The sequence below is a fragment of the Peromyscus maniculatus genome, chromosome 13 (assembly GCF_049852395.1).
Source record: "Peromyscus maniculatus bairdii isolate BWxNUB_F1_BW_parent chromosome 13, HU_Pman_BW_mat_3.1, whole genome shotgun sequence".
In the NCBI taxonomy this organism is placed as follows: Eukaryota; Metazoa; Chordata; class Mammalia; order Rodentia; family Cricetidae; genus Peromyscus; species Peromyscus maniculatus.
Window position 1 is genome coordinate 54,293,815 of NC_134864.1, and position 17,510 is coordinate 54,311,324.

Sequence of the window (17,510 nt, forward strand, 5' to 3'; positions counted from 1 at the left end):
TCAACAAACCCAGTTACTTGAAAAGAAAACGTTTAAAGACCAGGGTACTTCTGAAGTTCTGCATGACCCCCTTAAACATTCTCCCCCGTAGGGACTGAAGCATATTTCTCATGACATCATATATAGAAGATTGATGACTCAGCTGGGTGGTGGTGGCGCACACCTTTAATTCCAGCACTTGGAAGGCAGAGCCAGGCAGGTCTCTGTGAGTTCGAGGCCAGCCTGGACTACAGAGCAAGTTCCAGGAAAGGCGCAAAGCTACACAGAGAAACCCTGTCTGGGGGGGGGGGGGAGATTGATGACTTAAATGCTACTTGAAAAGTTGATAAGAAAGGAAAACTTCACTTTTTTCTGTTTATTTATCACAATAAAAAAATAAACAAACCCACAAGCATGCATACAAAGGCGGTTTGTTTCCTTAAACAGGGTTTCCCTTCCCAGGAGACAGGAGGAGGATGCAGGCTAGGAGGGGAAGGAAGCTGGATGGCACCGTCTAAACTCCATGACAACTTTGTCCTTGCCTGTTTCTCTGTGGCCTCGCGCACAGAAAGCACACATCTGCCACCCAGTCACCTCTGCCGAGCCTCGCCTTTCTTCCTGAGGTGCTCTGACCCATTCAAACTAAAGAGAAAAAAGGGGTAAGTGTGTGTAGTGGTGGTGGTGGGCGTGCCACAGCAAGCCTGGGGACGTGAGGGGACAACTCCAGGGACTCAGTTCTTCGGGGACCAAATGCAGGCACCAGGTTTGGATGGTCAGCTCACTTCTTTTTTTAGCTTCTGGAAACAGTTTTGCCATGTAGCCCTGGCTGCTGGCCTTGAAGTTTTGTTTGTTTGGTTTTTTTTTTTTAGTCAGGGATTCTCTGTGTAGCCCTGTCTGTCCTGGAACTCACTCTGCCCACCAGGCTGGCCTCGAAATCACAGAGATCTGCCTGTCTCTGCCTCCTGTGAGATTGGATTGAAGGCGTGCGCCGCCACCGCCGCCACCACCTGACTCTGACAATGTATTTCAGCATCCTGAGTGTTGGGGCTGTTGTCATGTGCCACCATTCCCAACGTAAGGCTGTTGCTTATTTATTTTAAAAGGGCAAGACTAGAGCCACCCTCACCCCCCGCCCCCCCAGATGCCTTAATGTACTATGTGAGACAAGCTAACCATCAAAGTATCCATCTAAAAATAATGGACCTTCTCAAAACAAATTGACTTTCCACGTCTCACTCAGGAAAGCCCTATTCTTGAGACATTTCTACAGAAATAATAGGTGAACAGGGACTGCATGGGAGTTTGGAGCCCAAAATTCAATTTTAATAACAGGATATAATATATCAGAACTTCTTTTTTTTTTTTTTTTTTTTTTTTTGGTTTTTCGAGACAGGGTTTCTCTGTGTAGCTTTGCGCCTTTCCTGGGACTCACTTGGTAGCCCAGGCTGGCCTCGAACTAACAGAGATCCACCTGGCTCTGCCTCCCGAGTGCTGGGATTAAAGGCGTGCGCCACCACCGCCCGGCTATATCAGAACTTCTAAAGGGAACCTCTGTCATCTGAACACTGAGATTTTTCTCGTCCCCACGAGAGACGATCATTTCCTGGCCTCACCAGACCCCAGACGCCGGGCCTTCTGATCTGGCCAACCCTGACCTGGCCTGCCGCTGCCTCCCTTCCAGCACTGACTCACCTCGTGCAGGTTCTCACTGTCTCCTGTCAGTGCTTGTCTTCATGACTTCATTCACAATCCCCTTCCTCTCAGCCCTTCCTTTACACTACCAATAGGGTCGGCTGCTTTGAAACCTGCTGAGTCAATTCTTTCACTGACTCCCAGGGTGAGCCCAGACTTGCATGCTCGCCTGTCTGGGAGAGCAGCGTCATCCCCCGCCCCCTCCCTCCCTCCCTCCCTCCTCTCTCCCTGTCCTCCCATTCAATATCCTCAACCCTGCTTTTTGCTGTGGTGTGTGTGTAAGCCAGGTTAATGTCAGCTGTCTTAATTTGCTTCTCCACCTCATTTTTGAGACAGCATCTCCCACGGAACCTGGAACGCGTTGGTTTGGCTCAAATGGTTAGTCAGCAGGCCCCAGGACCCTCCTGTCTCTATCTCCCCTGTCCTGGGGTTACCAGTGCGCCCCACAGCCAGCTGGGCGCTGGGTATCTGGACTCAGGTCTCCACACTTGTATGGCAAGCACTTTCCCCATCTGCCCAGCTCCATCATTTAATTTTTTGAGATGGGGTTTCACTATGTTGCACAGATTGGCATGCTGGGCTCAACAATTCTGCTGTGGCTTCCAGAGTGTTGGCAGTACAGACGTAAACCGCCATGCCTAACTTCTCAATCCAGCCTTAAGGTTTTCACCCTCCCTGCAAAAGCTCATTCTCCAGAACCCAGGGCTGTGCATGTTGTGGAATATTAGCTTAAGATGTATTACATTTGTTTATGCTGTGGAATATTTGCCGGGCGGTGGTGGCCAGCACTCAGGAGGCAGAGGCAAGTGGATCTCAGTGAGTTCGAGGCCAGCCTGGTCTACTGAGCTAGTCCAGGACAGGCTCCAAAGCTACAGAGAAACCCTGTTTCGAAAAACAAAAAAACAAAAAAACAAACAAAAAAAAAAGTATTTGTTTAATGATGTAAAGAAGTGTTCACACCTTTATGTTGCATTTGTTGAACTCTGTGAAGCTGTGTTACTGTGCCTGTCTAAAACACCTGATGGTCTAATAAAGAGCTGAATGACCAATAGCGAGGCAGAAGAAAGGACAGGCAGGGTTGGCAGAGGGAATAAATAGGAGAAGAATGTGAAGAGGGGAGCGAGAAAAAGGAGGAGAGGACGCCAGGGGCCAGCCAGAGTAAGAGGGAAAGAAACGTGTATAAAATAGGGAAAGGTAAAAGTAGACGGGATAAGTTAAGAAGAGCCGGCTAGAAATAAGCCAAGCTAAGGCTGGGCATTTGTAAGTGAGAATAAGTCTCTGTGTATTTATTTTGGAGCTGGGTGGTGGGATTCCAAAAGAGCAAAGAGTGAAAAACAAAAATAAAAACAAAAACCCAACCAGACAAAAACAATTATGTGTGTGGAAGTGGCAGTGTTCCTCTTAACTAATTCCTACCTATATCCAGGAGGACCAGTGCTCCTCTTAACTAATTCCTACCTATATCTAAGATCTGTCATTAATGGGAAACTGCCCCAATTCATTAAGACTGAAGTGGGCTTTTAAAAGAGATTATTTTATTATGTGTATGGGTGTTTGTCTGTCTGTATGTCTGTGTGCTGCCCCGGAGGCCAGAAGAGGCATCGGATCCCCTGGGACTGGAGTTGGCTGTGATCAGCAAGTGGGTGGTTGTGAGCTGTGACGTGGGTGCTGGAGATGGAGCCTGGGTCCTGTGGAAGACCAGCCAGTGTTTGCACTGAGGAGCTGTCTTTCTAGCCCTCGAAGGGTTGTTTTTAATCTCCAGTATCTGTCACACACTAGTGTTCAAAACCTTTTCTCTCCCTGAAGAAATAATTTTCTGGGGCTGGAGAGATGGCTCAGCAGTTAAGAGCACTGGCTGTTCTTCTAGAGGACCTGAGTTCAATTCCCAGCAACCTCATGGTGGTTTACAACTGTCTGTAACTTCAGGTCCAGGGGATCTAACACCTTCACACCAATGCACATGAAATAAATTAAAAAAAAATAATTTTCTTTGTATGACTGCTTTAACTACATGTATGTTTGTGCACCATATGCATGGCTGGTGCCCATGGAGATGAGAAGGTGTCAGGTTCCCTAGACTAGGAGTTATAGTTGAGACACCATGATGGAAACCAGGAAACCCAGGTCCTCTGAGAGAGCAGAGTGCTCTCAACCTCTAAGCCATCTCTCTCTAGCCCCCCTTTCTTCATAGTTCTAAAAACTTTGTTGGTTTGTTTGTTTTTGTTTTTGTTTTTTTGAGACAGGGTTTCTCTGTAGCTTTGGAGCCTGTCCTGGACTAGCTCTGTAGACCAGGCTGGCCTCGAACTCACAGAGATCCACCTGGCTCTGCCTCCTGAGTGCTGGGATTAGAGGCGTGCGCCTCCGCTCAGCTAAATATTGTATTTTTATGATCGGTTGTCCTTGGGGTCTTTCGCTGGAGAACCTGCTCAGGAAGCACTCCTGTTCCTGTGGGTCATCGGTGAGCTCACTGTGTGCTGAGCAGGATTCGGACACCGTCACTCCATTGGTCAGCTGGTGCCCTATCAGTGCCAACAGGCATCCCCTGTGCTTCCCTAGGACAATCACACACCACTGTGGAGACCTCTCTGCTTCTGGAGGAGTTATATCATACTTTTCGTTATCTCTCAGTTCATCTTTTCATTTCTGAAGAATAAATCATACCAATAAATGAATGAAGAGTTTGGCCTTTAAAAAGCACTACAGAACAAAGAGAAGATTAATCACTGGCCGAAGGTAGTTCCTTGCAGAGGAGTATAAACTGGGGAGACAGACCAGATAGGCACAAATGAGAATTAATTTTACTTTTGGTAAGTCATTAAAAGGTCCAATGGGTCACTATTACATGCTTATCCTAAGTTACCACATTTCCTCTACGGATATACAGCTATCATCTTACACGGCCCACAGCAGGGTCTATGGAGAACTCCAGCAGTGTCCCTGTAACAAAAGGAAAAAGACACCTCAAATCTATGACCCCTAAAGCATCACTGAAGAGGATACCAGGGTCTGTGGGAGCAGGCTGCATTTGTTCTCCCAGAAGAAATGCCCCTGGCACCTGGCAGGGTAAAAGCACACCCCTTGAACATGCTTGCCCCCTAGACTGGTACAGGACTCCACTGCAGGACAGGGAGCCAGCACACCGAATCCGTCCAGAGCCAGACACAACATGTGCTCTCCAAGCACAGGCTCCCTTTTAAGTCAGTGTTCTAGCTGGCAGGGCGGCAGAAGCTTGCAGTCCCGGCTACTCTGGAGACAGAAGCAGGACAACATAGAAAGACCCCAGAGGAGGAAGAAGAAACTCCCTAAAACACAAGGATCTAACCAAAAAGACTACTGCACAACCTGGGCACAAAACAGCATTAGGTGACTGAAGGAGTTGAGAACCCGAGGCTTTGGGCACCACCCTAACCACGGAGCAGACTTCATTTACGTTTATGAGTTTTCCTTGCCACAAGCCAAGTTCCAAGGCTGTAGTTCAAGCAAAGTACAAACTGTATCACTGGGATCCCATTCACCACTTACCAGCTCTGTGCTTGCAGAACGGCATTCAAATTTTCTGAACGTCCATTTCTTCACTTATAAAGAGAGAGAACATGTATTTGTAAGACAGCTGTGAAAACTGTCAGCTGTACACAGCGTAAGTAACACGGTGTTTGGCATATTGTAAGTAGCTAGGGAGCGGCAGCTATGATTCTAATTGCAGCTGATATTTCATACCACACTAAGTGATACAAGTCATGTGAGAGCACAGACTGACTCGACTGCAAGGTCTCTGCGATATCAGATCAGCAATAACGATTTCTGGAGACTTCATAAAATAAAATAAAAACATTTACGGGGCTGGAGAGATGGCCCGGCAGTTAAGAGCACTGGCTGCTCTCCCAGAGGACTCGGGTTCAATTCCCAGCAACCATATGGTAGCTCACAAACACCTGCACCTCCAGTTCCAGGGGATCCACCACACTCACACAGACACACATACAGGCAATACACCGATGCACACAAAATAAATAAATAAATAGGTCTTTTTAAAAATTAATGTTGTCATTAATATGATCTTTAATAAATGGAATAATGCACCATTTTACAGCAAGCCTTTTTAAACCTAAAGAACTGCCTTAAAACTTCCTTTGCCAATGTCTCTGTCTCAATACAATCTTTTTATTTAGGTTTATATATATCAAAGCATTTACTTACACTTATTCATAGAAAACTCTTTAGTGGCTTAATGTCAGCGTTCATAGTGGCATCCATAGATAATACAGAAGAAAGTGATCTGCTTTATTTCAGACTCACACTGCTCCATCAAACACAACTTACACAGCTTAGCAAGGTCTCAGATGGCTTATACAAAAGCAAAGTAAATCAAAGTAATTATTCATAAATTCACACACGATATTCTATCTGCAATGTAAGAACCAAATACACCAACGAAAGATACCCGTTAACAAGAAAGAGGGTTCTGAGGAAGGGCCAACACTGTCAGCCTTTCTTTTCCTAAAAGGCATCCTCAGAAATGAATACTCGGTAGCTAGTGTTTCTCCTGTCCATCAGGAAAAAACAAGGCAGCTACACATCTCCATGTTTCAGCTATCACACCCTAAGAGTTAGTGTATTTTACAGTTATCCATGTAAATTCACTTGAAAAATTAGCAACAGAAAATTCAGGATGATTCCAGCTTATACAAACACTTATACAATACAATCTCTATAGAAATGAAGACATAACATACAATATCGCTTAAATAAATAAATGTTACCAGGAAAGGAAAAAAAAAAAGCCACAGAAGTCAAGCAACTCAATAATATTAAGTTGAAACCTAATTGCTTTGAATTGCATTTTTTAGTCATTAGTTTTCTTACTCTTATACATCTTTACAAATGTTTCTTTTATATACTTAAGACTGATAACAAGGTAGGGAGCCTGAGACAAGAGACTGATTACAAATAACTCCACTGCTAAGATTTAAATATACAGCAGACCAATTAGAGCTTAAGTCTGTCTGACTTAAAGAGAAGTTGTTTGGCTCTGACAGTGTGAAAAACTGGTTACCATAGATCACCTTCTCAAGCCATCTCTAAAGCTAGTCATCAGCTCACTTTTAGAAGAAAGGTTTATAATGCTAATTATCTCTTCAGAAAATTCTATCTCAGAATTACTTTCCTAAGCTCTGTTATTAAAAACAAAACCAAATGAACATTTGTTCCGTCAGGTACAACCACAACCAAGAACAGAAGGTGTGTAAGCCGGCCCTGTAAGGCCAAGGCTTAAATCTGCTGGAACATGTGGCCAATGAGTTGAGTCATTCCTTCTAGTCAGTAATTACAGAACTGGGCAAGTTTTTATGACTAATGAAATCAAACATCATGTTGATGTGAATTAAGTCAAATAATATGATGACATGTCACTATGCAACAAACACTTTTCAGTATCCAACTAGATCTAATTGCTTGTTTGCTATCAACTGAACGTTTTTCAGTGTACAAACAGATAAAAGGCGCCCTGAGTTTTTAAGTAATACTATGTCTAAAAGTGATTATAAACCAGGAAGGTATTTCTGAAATTGAAAATACAAATAAAAAAAGGGGGAGGACCTTTTAAAAAGAAAAACAGTCAAGTTGTAATTTCAAGTACAGTCAATTATCGTGAAATTCAGTCACAAACTGGGCGTCCTAATGAAGCAATTTAGTTCTAAAGATTCTTCCTGCTCCAGATTTTAATGTGGGCTGCAAACTAAGTTTTACAAATGAGTGTGCATTTTTACAATGTTCATTAGAAACACCTCAAACATCATAGTACTAATAAAATTGGAGTTTTTAAAAAGATTCAATAGATTTATTTGGGGCATAATTTTAACATACAGTACAGCTTCTCAAATACTTACTTCCAAACCTCTATGCCACGAGATCAATCTTACAGATTTACCCTCTATGTAGACCCAGCTTTAACCACTTAAAAAGTTAAATGAAAATTGTTTTAGTCCACCCACTCTATGCTGCGAAAACAATGGTAAGCATCTCAAAAGTGGTCTACAAAAAGACAGAAATATCGATGGGTAATACCTGATTTTTGTAGGGTCTGCTTTTGAAAGTTAATTTTACATTTAGTGTTTAATACGATATTTGATATGGAGAAACATGTATAATATTAGTTGTGGCTCAGTCGTGAAACTCAAACTCCCCGCGACACAGGTGAAAGTGTAATGAAAATGATACACAATTACATATGCATGGCTTCTTAGTTATATCTGTGCAGACATGAAATCATAAAACACACTTCAATAGAAAATGTAGATAATACAGAAATTAAGTGCTGGTTTTGGGGTGGTCTGATGATTAAATCCAAATCAAATGGTAACATCTTTACTCTGAATTCTATCAAACTACTGTGCTATAAATTAACTGGAGCAACTAATTTGAATATAACATAGAATTTTATGTGCTCTTAAATATAAATAAAGTAATTAAAATAGATTTGAGGAGAAAAGGACCTATAGGAAGGGGACCGATTTTATCTGATGAACTGAGAAGCTGGAAGCCGACTAAAGAGCGCTGGAGAGGAGGACCATTTATTCTCTTTTCCCTCTCAGGGATGAGAGACACTTCAGATCAAACAAGAGAGCCGGAAGAGGCATGAAGGAAACTTTCCTGACACACAACTGCCAGTCAGTGGAGGGACAGTCGGCACAAACCATGAGGGGTCTATGGAGAGGAAGAGCAGGTGCTGCTGTGGACACCTGGGGAGACCCTCCTCTTGATAACAGCCTTTGTGTACAGTCATCGCTCAGGAGGTAACGGGCCAGACTCACATAACCGATGAGCACGGTTAGGAAGGGATCATGTAAGGTAGTTTTTGGACAAAGTTTGCATAGTTCATAATCTTAAAAAAAAGTTAAAATGCAACTTTATCTCCTGGAAAACAGAAGCACCACAGCCCACTGCTAGTTAAGGGTGTGAATACTGAAAATTATCATAGCCCAAAAGAGATTCCTGGGGTCCTGTGGGTGTGTTACACACTTCCCAGAACGGCGGTCTAAGGACCTCAACTAGCACGCGTTCAGAATCTGTCTTTTAAGGAGTTTGGGATATAAAGCAATCATATATTTTTAAAAAACCTTGTGGATAGTCATACACATGACCAGTACTAAGTCAACACAGGCTTATAAAATATGGTATAAAATATTATACAATATCAAATACTAGTGAGTGACTCCCAATGAAATATTCATGTCCATAAATATGAAAAAAGGAAACAAGCGTTTATTGATTTTTTTCCATTTTAAATGACTAGTTAATAGAGACTAGATGTGCAGTGTAACGGTTGCAGACTACCAGGTATTCCTTTGGGATTTAGAAGTCAAACTTGAAAATATCTTAAATAAAAATATCTGCCAAAATTTGTGATAATTCCCCCCCACCGACTGACTACTCCAGTGTACCTTCTCTGGTTTCTCATCCAGAACCAACATACAGTTTCTGGAACATACACACATGGAAGGAAGCTACACCAACCTGACTTATAAAAAGGGTATCATCTTGTATTTTCCCAACATCTTACTTGGTTCTCTGGCTTGACAGTTTTTCTAACATTGTTAAAGCAGAAATTTTAAAGATGGAGGCAAAGCGTTTAGAAGAGTGCAAATGTATATTTAACTCCTGTTTCCAAATCTAGTACGGAATCACTTTAGGAGTCTGCTCCCACGGCTTCCTCGCTTTTCTCTGAAAATTTCCTTTGCCTTTAGTTCTGCAATGTAAGAATATTAGAAGATAAGCGAAGTGATTTTAAGATGTAGGTTGAATTTTGTATTGAATTAGTAACTGTCTTTTAAGCAATAATGATTACAGACTTTGTTATGCTGACCTAACTTCTCAAATCATTAAGGTATCTGGAGTACAAAGTCTGCTGGAGTACAAAATGTCAGTTCGTTACACACCTGTCCATAAAGAATGTAACCATGTGTGTGGATGAAAGAGATGTACAGAAACAGACCTGGGATTTTACCCCAGGTAAACTTGGACAAATTAATTCTCTGAATTTTTGTTTCCTTGTCTGTAAAATATGAGTATGAATTAAAATATGGTTGCTCTGAAGATGAAAAAGACAGTGTATGTACATGCCAGTTTTCAGTATATGTCTTTTTACAAATTTCTACAGTAAAAGTGTTTTTCAAATTATACACTTAAATTCCTTTTTAGGTTTTAATTTAAATCATTTTATTCTATATATAATTCAAATCAAGTTCTTTCCATTACTTAGTTCTGGTATACAATTAGGATTTTAAGATTTTTTTTTTAATTATGTGTATGTTGTGTGTGTGTGTGGGGGGTGTTATGCGTATGTCAGTGGAGGTCAAGAGAGGGAACTGGATTCAGGGAAAGTCGTGAGCTGCCACGGAGCTGCTGTGAAGTGGACTTGGTCCTCTGTAAGAGCCACAAGCACTCTTCACCGCCTTGCCGTCCCCCAGCCCACAACTGGCATTAAGGGGACTGGCACTACACTCTGATGTCCTAATAAGATTATAACATTGTGCAGAGAAATATTTTTGAACTGAATGACTTTTATTCAAAAGGTCCCCAAATAATTTTTTTTTATGTGAAATGTGGTCAATTCAGTGCCAGCTTCAAGAATCAGATAAAGCTAACAAGTAATTGAAGTTATTAAAGGGATTTCTGCATACTGTGTATTATGGTTTTCAAAATTTATTAAAATGACCTATACTTTCTACCTTTCCTATTTTTCAAGCAGTTACGATATATCAGTGAAAGGAATTATTTGTTTTAAATATATTTGCATGAGATGGAAAACTATACTTGTTTCTTTTAATTTGGCATATTAATTTTTAAAGCATTTTATAATGTATTAATCATTAAAGACTGTTGGAGAATTCACAGTTGACTGCCCCCAATACAAACTATGTCTGCCTGTAGGACAGTGTTCTGACTGGAAGAGACAGTTGGACTCACAGGGTTGTTTGTTCTCAATGCTTCAGATTAGAGATGGAAGGGATATAAGTTATTCTGATTTAACGTCCCATAACTGAAAAACAAAAATCCTGAAATGCTTCTGAAAGCCATTTGGACAAGAGAAATAAGTGAAAGACACAAGTTATTTGTTACGTAGCTAGAAAATAGTGACTGTCTGAAAGAAACTGTATGCTAGAAGACAAAAATATATATTAAGAATCCGAGTTCAAAGCTAGCCTGGTCTGCAGAGCAAGTTCCAAGACAGCTAAGGCTACACAGAGAAGCCCTGTCACAAAAAAACAAAAACAAAAACAAAAACAACAATCTAAACCACCAGAAGGGCCAATAAAACACAAAAGGGAGAAGGGAATCCTGGGCACGAATGAGCTAATCTTAATCCTAAGAACTGAGAACTCCATAGTCAGCAATCCAGCTGAATAAATGTTCTAAATGCTGTCACATCCGGGCAGCAGAGCAGATGGCAGGTCAGAGGAGGCTCAGACAAGAAGTCACCAGCTCTGGGACATGGGGAAGTGGGCTGGCTTCAGTAAACTGTAAGGCTGGAGGATTACAGATGAGAAAATGGGGTTCAGGACATGAGAACTGACCGAAATTAGGAGTTTGGAGACTTCTACTTAACTTTTGTATCTCCCCCTGCAAAAATGTAAAACTTAATTAGATAATGGATATTAATGGATGAGAATGTGAAAACATGAGAACAATTTGTTTGCAAACTGGCGGGAAACAATGTTTAGGGGAAAGTCCCGTAATGACAGAAAGTGCTTTTCTGAAAGACACAGAGCCTGTTTCAGAGATCATTAGTGACATCATTAGAAGCAAAGGAGTGTGACAGTGACTTCCAGTGCCGTCACTAGAGGGCATGCTCGGCTACAACGTGAACACTAAACACTGCTCCAAGGTGGAGAGCGCGTGAAGCCAGTAAAAGGAGAAAACATGAAAACAGGATCAGCAAAGACAGTTAGCAGAGGGAAGAGGGTCAACCTTAGTCTGCCCGACAGTCTCCAGTCTGGCAGCAAGCCCTTCTTCCGAGGACTGGGCATGCTGGTTGACTTGAGCTTTCCACACAGTGTTTTAGGTCATGGGAAGAGGAACCGTTTTCACAGAAAGCTGCCAGGCTTTGCTGGGAAACAATAAGAGATACTATAAATTCAAAACTATGACTTTTTCTGAAGTTATTATAAATAGGAAATGAAATTTAATTTGTGATGGTCAGAAAATCAAAGTTCCTACACTCTATCACCTTGCCCATCTACTTACTTAAAAATTCCATATAAGTTTGGCTCTATAAATTTTCTGATAAAAAGCATTTCTTAAATAAATGAATATGGAACATGAACACACGTAGAAAAATAAAATGGAAAGGCTAATATCTGCTTCCTTCTGTTTTGTTCTATGCTCTCATGAACTTCCCAAATCAGAACCCACATGCTTATTGAACCGCCTGGAAGGAGACACTTTGTGTTTGGAGGATAAAGACAACGGCATCCCAGAAAGGGTTGGGAGTCCTTCCTGGAGCCTCTGCACGGTGCCTGTGCATTCTCTTCAAGGAGAAAGCAAGAGACCGGTCATCCTATCGAAGAACGGGGGAACGTCTCCACAGTGGAAGATGCGTGCCCTGCTAGGAAGAGAGCCGGTGAGGAACTTCTTTGTGGTCTAAAGACTATTGCACATTCAAATAAAATACAAGAGAGAAGAATGTCCAACAGACAACATGTTCAAAACACATCGACATATAAACTAGCTTGTGCCCAGAAATAAAACATGGGTACCAGACACCACTGCAGTCAAACCTGTCTTCATCTGCTTCTGTTTTAATGACCTCTAGAAAATGGTCCAAACTGATTATCAGCAATACACTGTTTTTGCTTTTTTCTTAAAAAAATATTTTGAGACCACTTTTGATATGCACACATATAATGTGGTCATAACAGACAAATATAACTTTCGCAAGACTAAACAAAAGTGCAAAACTTAAAAAACAAAATTAAAAAGTATGGAAGCATAAGCTAAAATGTCTGCATAGCTGAGCCCATTTCAAGCAAGTCCTGCTGCATGAGTGGGAGGGGGCTGACAGGGTGAAGCAGTTTGTTTTTAAATGTCTTCTGCACGCTTAAATGATGCAAAAAAATAATTTCACTCCGTGAGCTTGACAACGCCTCACAGACAATCCATCCCCATATCCTTAGACACCATGGTTGTGGCGGTCCCCCCCTCCGCGAGGTACACAGCCGTGCTCGATTTAGAGTGCACGGCCCTGTCGCTGCTGTTGTTGACCTCCCAGTCCAGGGGTTCAGTGGAGATGACCCAGGTGGAGGGGCGCCACCGCTTAAGAGAGTACGGCGTTTTCACGCGTTTCTTGATCTTCTCACCTGATCCTGATTTGCCGTCTTGCGTCGACTCACCTACTGAAAATCAAAGTACAAGAAATGAGCTCCAGGGAAGGACGGTATTCAGAAGTGGAGGGGCGGGCTGGGCATCTAAAGCAGTCGACAGAGTGCTTGTCTGGCGCGCACCAGGCCTGAGCTCACCCCCAGCACCACACAGACCCCGGCAGTGGCGATTATCTGTAACCCTAGCACTTTGGAAGTGGAAGCAGAGGTGTCAGAAGCTCAAGGCCATCGACTCCACAGCTACCACACGGGCCAGCCTGAGCTACATAAGACTCCAACCAAACCGAACCAAACTGGATGGGAAAATAAAGGGGCTGAATTTCACGAACAGGTCCAACCAGAGTCTGTAGAATTGAATGATAGACGTTTCCTGAAATATGTGATGCTCAGCAATGTTTTTCTAAGCAAAATTCAACCAACTCATTTTTGAGACTTAATTTAAAAAATAACTAAAACTCACAGGAACTGAGAAAATTCAAAATTCTTCTTCTTTTTTTTTTTTTCTTTTGGTTTTTTGAGACAGAGTTTCTCTGTGTAGCTTTGCACCTTTCCTGGATCTCACTCTGTAGACCAGGCTGGCCTCAAACTCACAGAGATCCGCCTGCCTCTGCCTCCTAAGTGCTGGGATTAAAGGTGTGCGCCACCACTGCCTGGCTTAGACTTTCTTTTCTTTGTGGTGCTGGAAATGAAAACCTGGGCCTTGTGAATAGTAGGCCAGTGTTCTACCTCTGATCTACATGTCCAGCAAAGGGGCTAGATTTACTGTTTTGAGACCTTCTTTCAGCCCATTCTGTAGTTTAAGAAAGCATAAGACATGACTCCTTTTCTTTCATAAATGCAAACAAAAGGAGAAATCCTTTTCTGTACTCATGACTGTGAGGAGATTCTGAAGGTGAGCTCTCCGGTCCTGGGCTGGGTCCCAGTGGGGCAGGGACCACGCAGCAGCTTATCTGTCTAGGTCCCCCACTGCACTGCTCTGTTGTATACGAGACTCAACACCAACATGACATGAAGGAACTGAAAACAACTTTAGTTTTCTGAAACTTCTCTTGACTTGTATGTATGACTTACTAAGAGCTGGGTATGGTGGCACATGCCTTTAATCCCAGCATGCTGTGAGTTTAAGACTAGCTTGGTCTATATAGCAAGTTCTAGGGTAGTCAGGGCTACATATACCTTGTCTGAAATAAACACACATAAAATACAAATAAAGACTTATTAAGTTAAAACTAAATGTAGATTAACATATTAATATGTATAGCAAATGTTTCAGAAGTAAAAGTGGTATAATGTTGCTACTTGATGCTCTGACACTAACTAATAAGTATTGTTTAATGTCATCTGTCATAACAAGCATGTGAACTACATCATAAAGAAGCAATCAAGCAAAACATAGATTAAGTTGGTAATTCTTCTGACTATCGTGATAGTAGCTTCTTAATTATCAATGACCAAAAGGAAAAGAAAGAAGAAAGAAGAGCAAAGCCCATTTTCCCTACTTTACAATAATCAATTACTGCCCAGGCCCAGTCACTCTGTCTCTGGGAGTGATAAAGGTTAAGGACACGCTACGACCCCTCCACTTACTCTGTATACTGCCACCATCCAGGATATTTGTGGCGGAAAGATCCAGAGAATTGGGCCTCTGTGCTCTTCTGGGCTTTGATGGCCCAGGATCTGGAGCTGTGCTTGTAACACCCTGTGTAAGTACATCTTGTTCTGAACACGGATTGCTGTTGTTGTTATTGGAATTAGTTCGGCCACCTTCTAGCGGCCGTTCCCTCCTGTCTACTAAGCGATCCAGAACCCCCTCGTCATGGCCAGCCTGCTGCTCCCGTCTCAGCAACGGTTCGTGCTCGTCAGGACTGGAGTTGATGTTCAGCCGGGTGTCCTCGCCGACGAACTGATTCTGCAGCATTTCTTGAGCCCTGTGCGCCGCTACGTTGGCTGCCTGGCCGGATGGCACTGCCCCGTTGGCATACTGGGTTGTGGCAGCATGGGAATTAACACTGTGGCTTCTACCTGCCACACCATTCATAGTGACTGTCACCACGTGAGGTTCCGCTGCATTGATTGTATTCATCTTGGCAACTCCAGTTTCTACTTGTTTCAAGTTTGATTTGTGCTTGTTGCCAAATTTTAGCCGGGGTTCTTTTGTTGAATTTTTGGTGTTCAAAGGTAAACTAGTAGGTCTCTTAGGAAGGTTCTGTTGCTTGGGGAGAGGATAGATCTGAGCAGGTGGGACATCGGGAATTAAACATGCTTGGCCATTAGCAGCCTGTGTGAAATCCTGCTGCCCAGTCACCTCCACGGCAAGCTTTATGAGCGGATAAAGCAGGCTAGAACTCGTACTGCTCAGTGGGTCTGGCCCACTGAACTGCTTAAGCGAATGCTCCATGAGGTTCTCGTCAGAGCTTTCCTTGAGGTTCTTATCAACTTCTTTTGGGTCCAGCTTATTGGTCTCCAAGTCTTCTTCTGTCAGCTGTAAGCAGACAGGGGTTGGCCCAAGGGACTGTGCGACATTTGTGGCGTGCAGACCAGTTTCGTCTGGGTACGGCATCTCAGATATGGTGGTCATGCCGGTACTTGGCGTGAGGCCAGCGGTGTTTGTGGTGGTGGTGTTTGTGGACAGGCTGGTGACGCTCGTCTCAGGGCTGGGGATTCGAGCTTGTGCTTGCTGCCGTTCGTAATTAATGGAGTTCCGGTTCTTTTCTCCTACGGCCAAAGGTGTGCTGGACATCGAGTGCTCAGAGGAAATATTCTTCACAATGCTGTCAGTGTGATGGATGGAGTCTTCAATGTATGAGGAAGAAGAATAATCTGGATAAGGCCCCATTTTTGGCACACGCCTATTGTGTGACAGGTTGCTTGAAGAGAGAAAAAAAGACATGACATAGAAGATAAATGATGACAAACTGTCTACCCCAAGTGAACACCACAGACTTCAAGGTCCCACCGCTTTTTATGTTACACTTTGTATTCTTTTATTGCACTTTTTTATTTAGTACATGTGGGTGCGTGTGGAGGTCAGAGGTCAACTTGTGGGAGCCACTTCTCTTCCAACATGCGGGCCTCAGGAACCAACCCAGTTGTCAGGCTTAGAAACAGGCTTTCACCACCAAGCCCTCTCACTGGCCCTATTTCACTCTTAACTCACATTTAAGAGGTTGTTTCAAAATCCCAGTAAGTGTTAATGGCTTGCTGAAGACAAATTTTATGAGATTTTCACATGAAATCTGTAAGAGTATGTGAAAAATCCATGTGGTTCCAGAGAGAATCTCTATGGATGCTCATTATTTTGGCTGACAAGAGTTAATTTAGGGGCTGGAGGGATGACTCCGTGGTTAAGAGGCTCAGCTGCTCTCTGATTCCCAGCACCTACACGACAGCTCACAAACGCCCGTCATCCCAGGCCCTGGAGAGCCAGTGCCATCTTCTGGCCTTGGCAGGCACTGCAAGAACATGGAGCACACATGTTCAGACACTCATATACATAAAATAAAAAGAAAATCTCAAACCAGGTGATGGTGGCACATGTCTTTAATCCTGGCACTCTGGAAGCAGAAGCAGGCAGATCTCTGTGAGTTTGAGGCCAGCCTGGTCTACAGAGTGAGATCCAAGACAGGCGCAAAGCTACACAGAGAAACCCTGTCTTAAACAAAAACCAACCAAACAAAAACCACCTCAAAAAATACATAAAAGAGTTAATTCTAAAAAATCTCTCCAGGCTGGAGAGATGGCTCAGAGGTTAAGAGCACTGACTATTCTTCCAGAGATCCTTAGTTCAGTTCCCAGCAACCACATGGTAGCTCACAACCATCTGTAATGAGATCTGACGCCCTCTTCTGGCCTGCAGCTATACATACAGAACATTGTATACATAATAAATAAATAAATCTTTAAAAAAAAACCTCTCCTATAATTTTATTATATCAACAAATACACTCTTTATAATACATATACTTACACAAGTAACATTGTTTTGTAACTATAGGAACCATGGGGTATATGTATTTTCATTCCTGTAACCCTAGGTCCAATAGTATATGCACAACAAATATGTTATAAACCAGGTTAAATAACCAAGTGATAAAAGAACAAGTTTGTTCATGTTTCCAAAGCATCCTCATTTAAGAGGCACAGACTAACCACAGAACACCTTCCTGGGGTGGCCACTACCAGTGTAAGCTGTAGAGCTAGGGTATGAGGCAGAGGACAACACCAGACAAAGGAACAAAGAGCTGAATGCCAATAGCTAGGCAGGAGAAAGACTAGGCGGGGCTGGCAGGAGAGAGAATAGGAAGAGAATCTAGGGAAGAGAATAAGGATTGGGAAAAGGAGAAGAGGAGGACACCAGGGTCCACTCAGCCACCCAGCCAGCCACAGACTAAGAAGGAAAGAAAGATAGATAGAAAAAAGAATGGTAAAAGCCCAGAGGCAAAACACAGTTGAAGAGAACAGGAT

General features: G+C 42.7%; 1 protein-coding gene across 1 annotated transcript in view; it reads right to left on the reverse strand.

The window, feature by feature from the left end:
* Window positions 1-5,710: 5,710 nt before the first annotated feature.
* Bmpr2 (bone morphogenetic protein receptor type 2) overlaps window positions 5,711-17,510 on the reverse strand; it is a 118,585-nt gene continuing 106,785 nt past the window's right edge. Inside the window, exons 12-13 of the mRNA XM_006975028.4 lie at window positions 14,634-15,913; window positions 5,711-13,061 (exon numbers count right to left, since the gene is read on the reverse strand). Of these exons, the coding sequence (XP_006975090.1) occupies window positions 12,814-13,061; window positions 14,634-15,913 (1,528 nt within the window). The 3' untranslated portion in view covers window positions 5,711-12,813. The remainder of the gene's footprint in view (window positions 13,062-14,633; window positions 15,914-17,510) is intronic.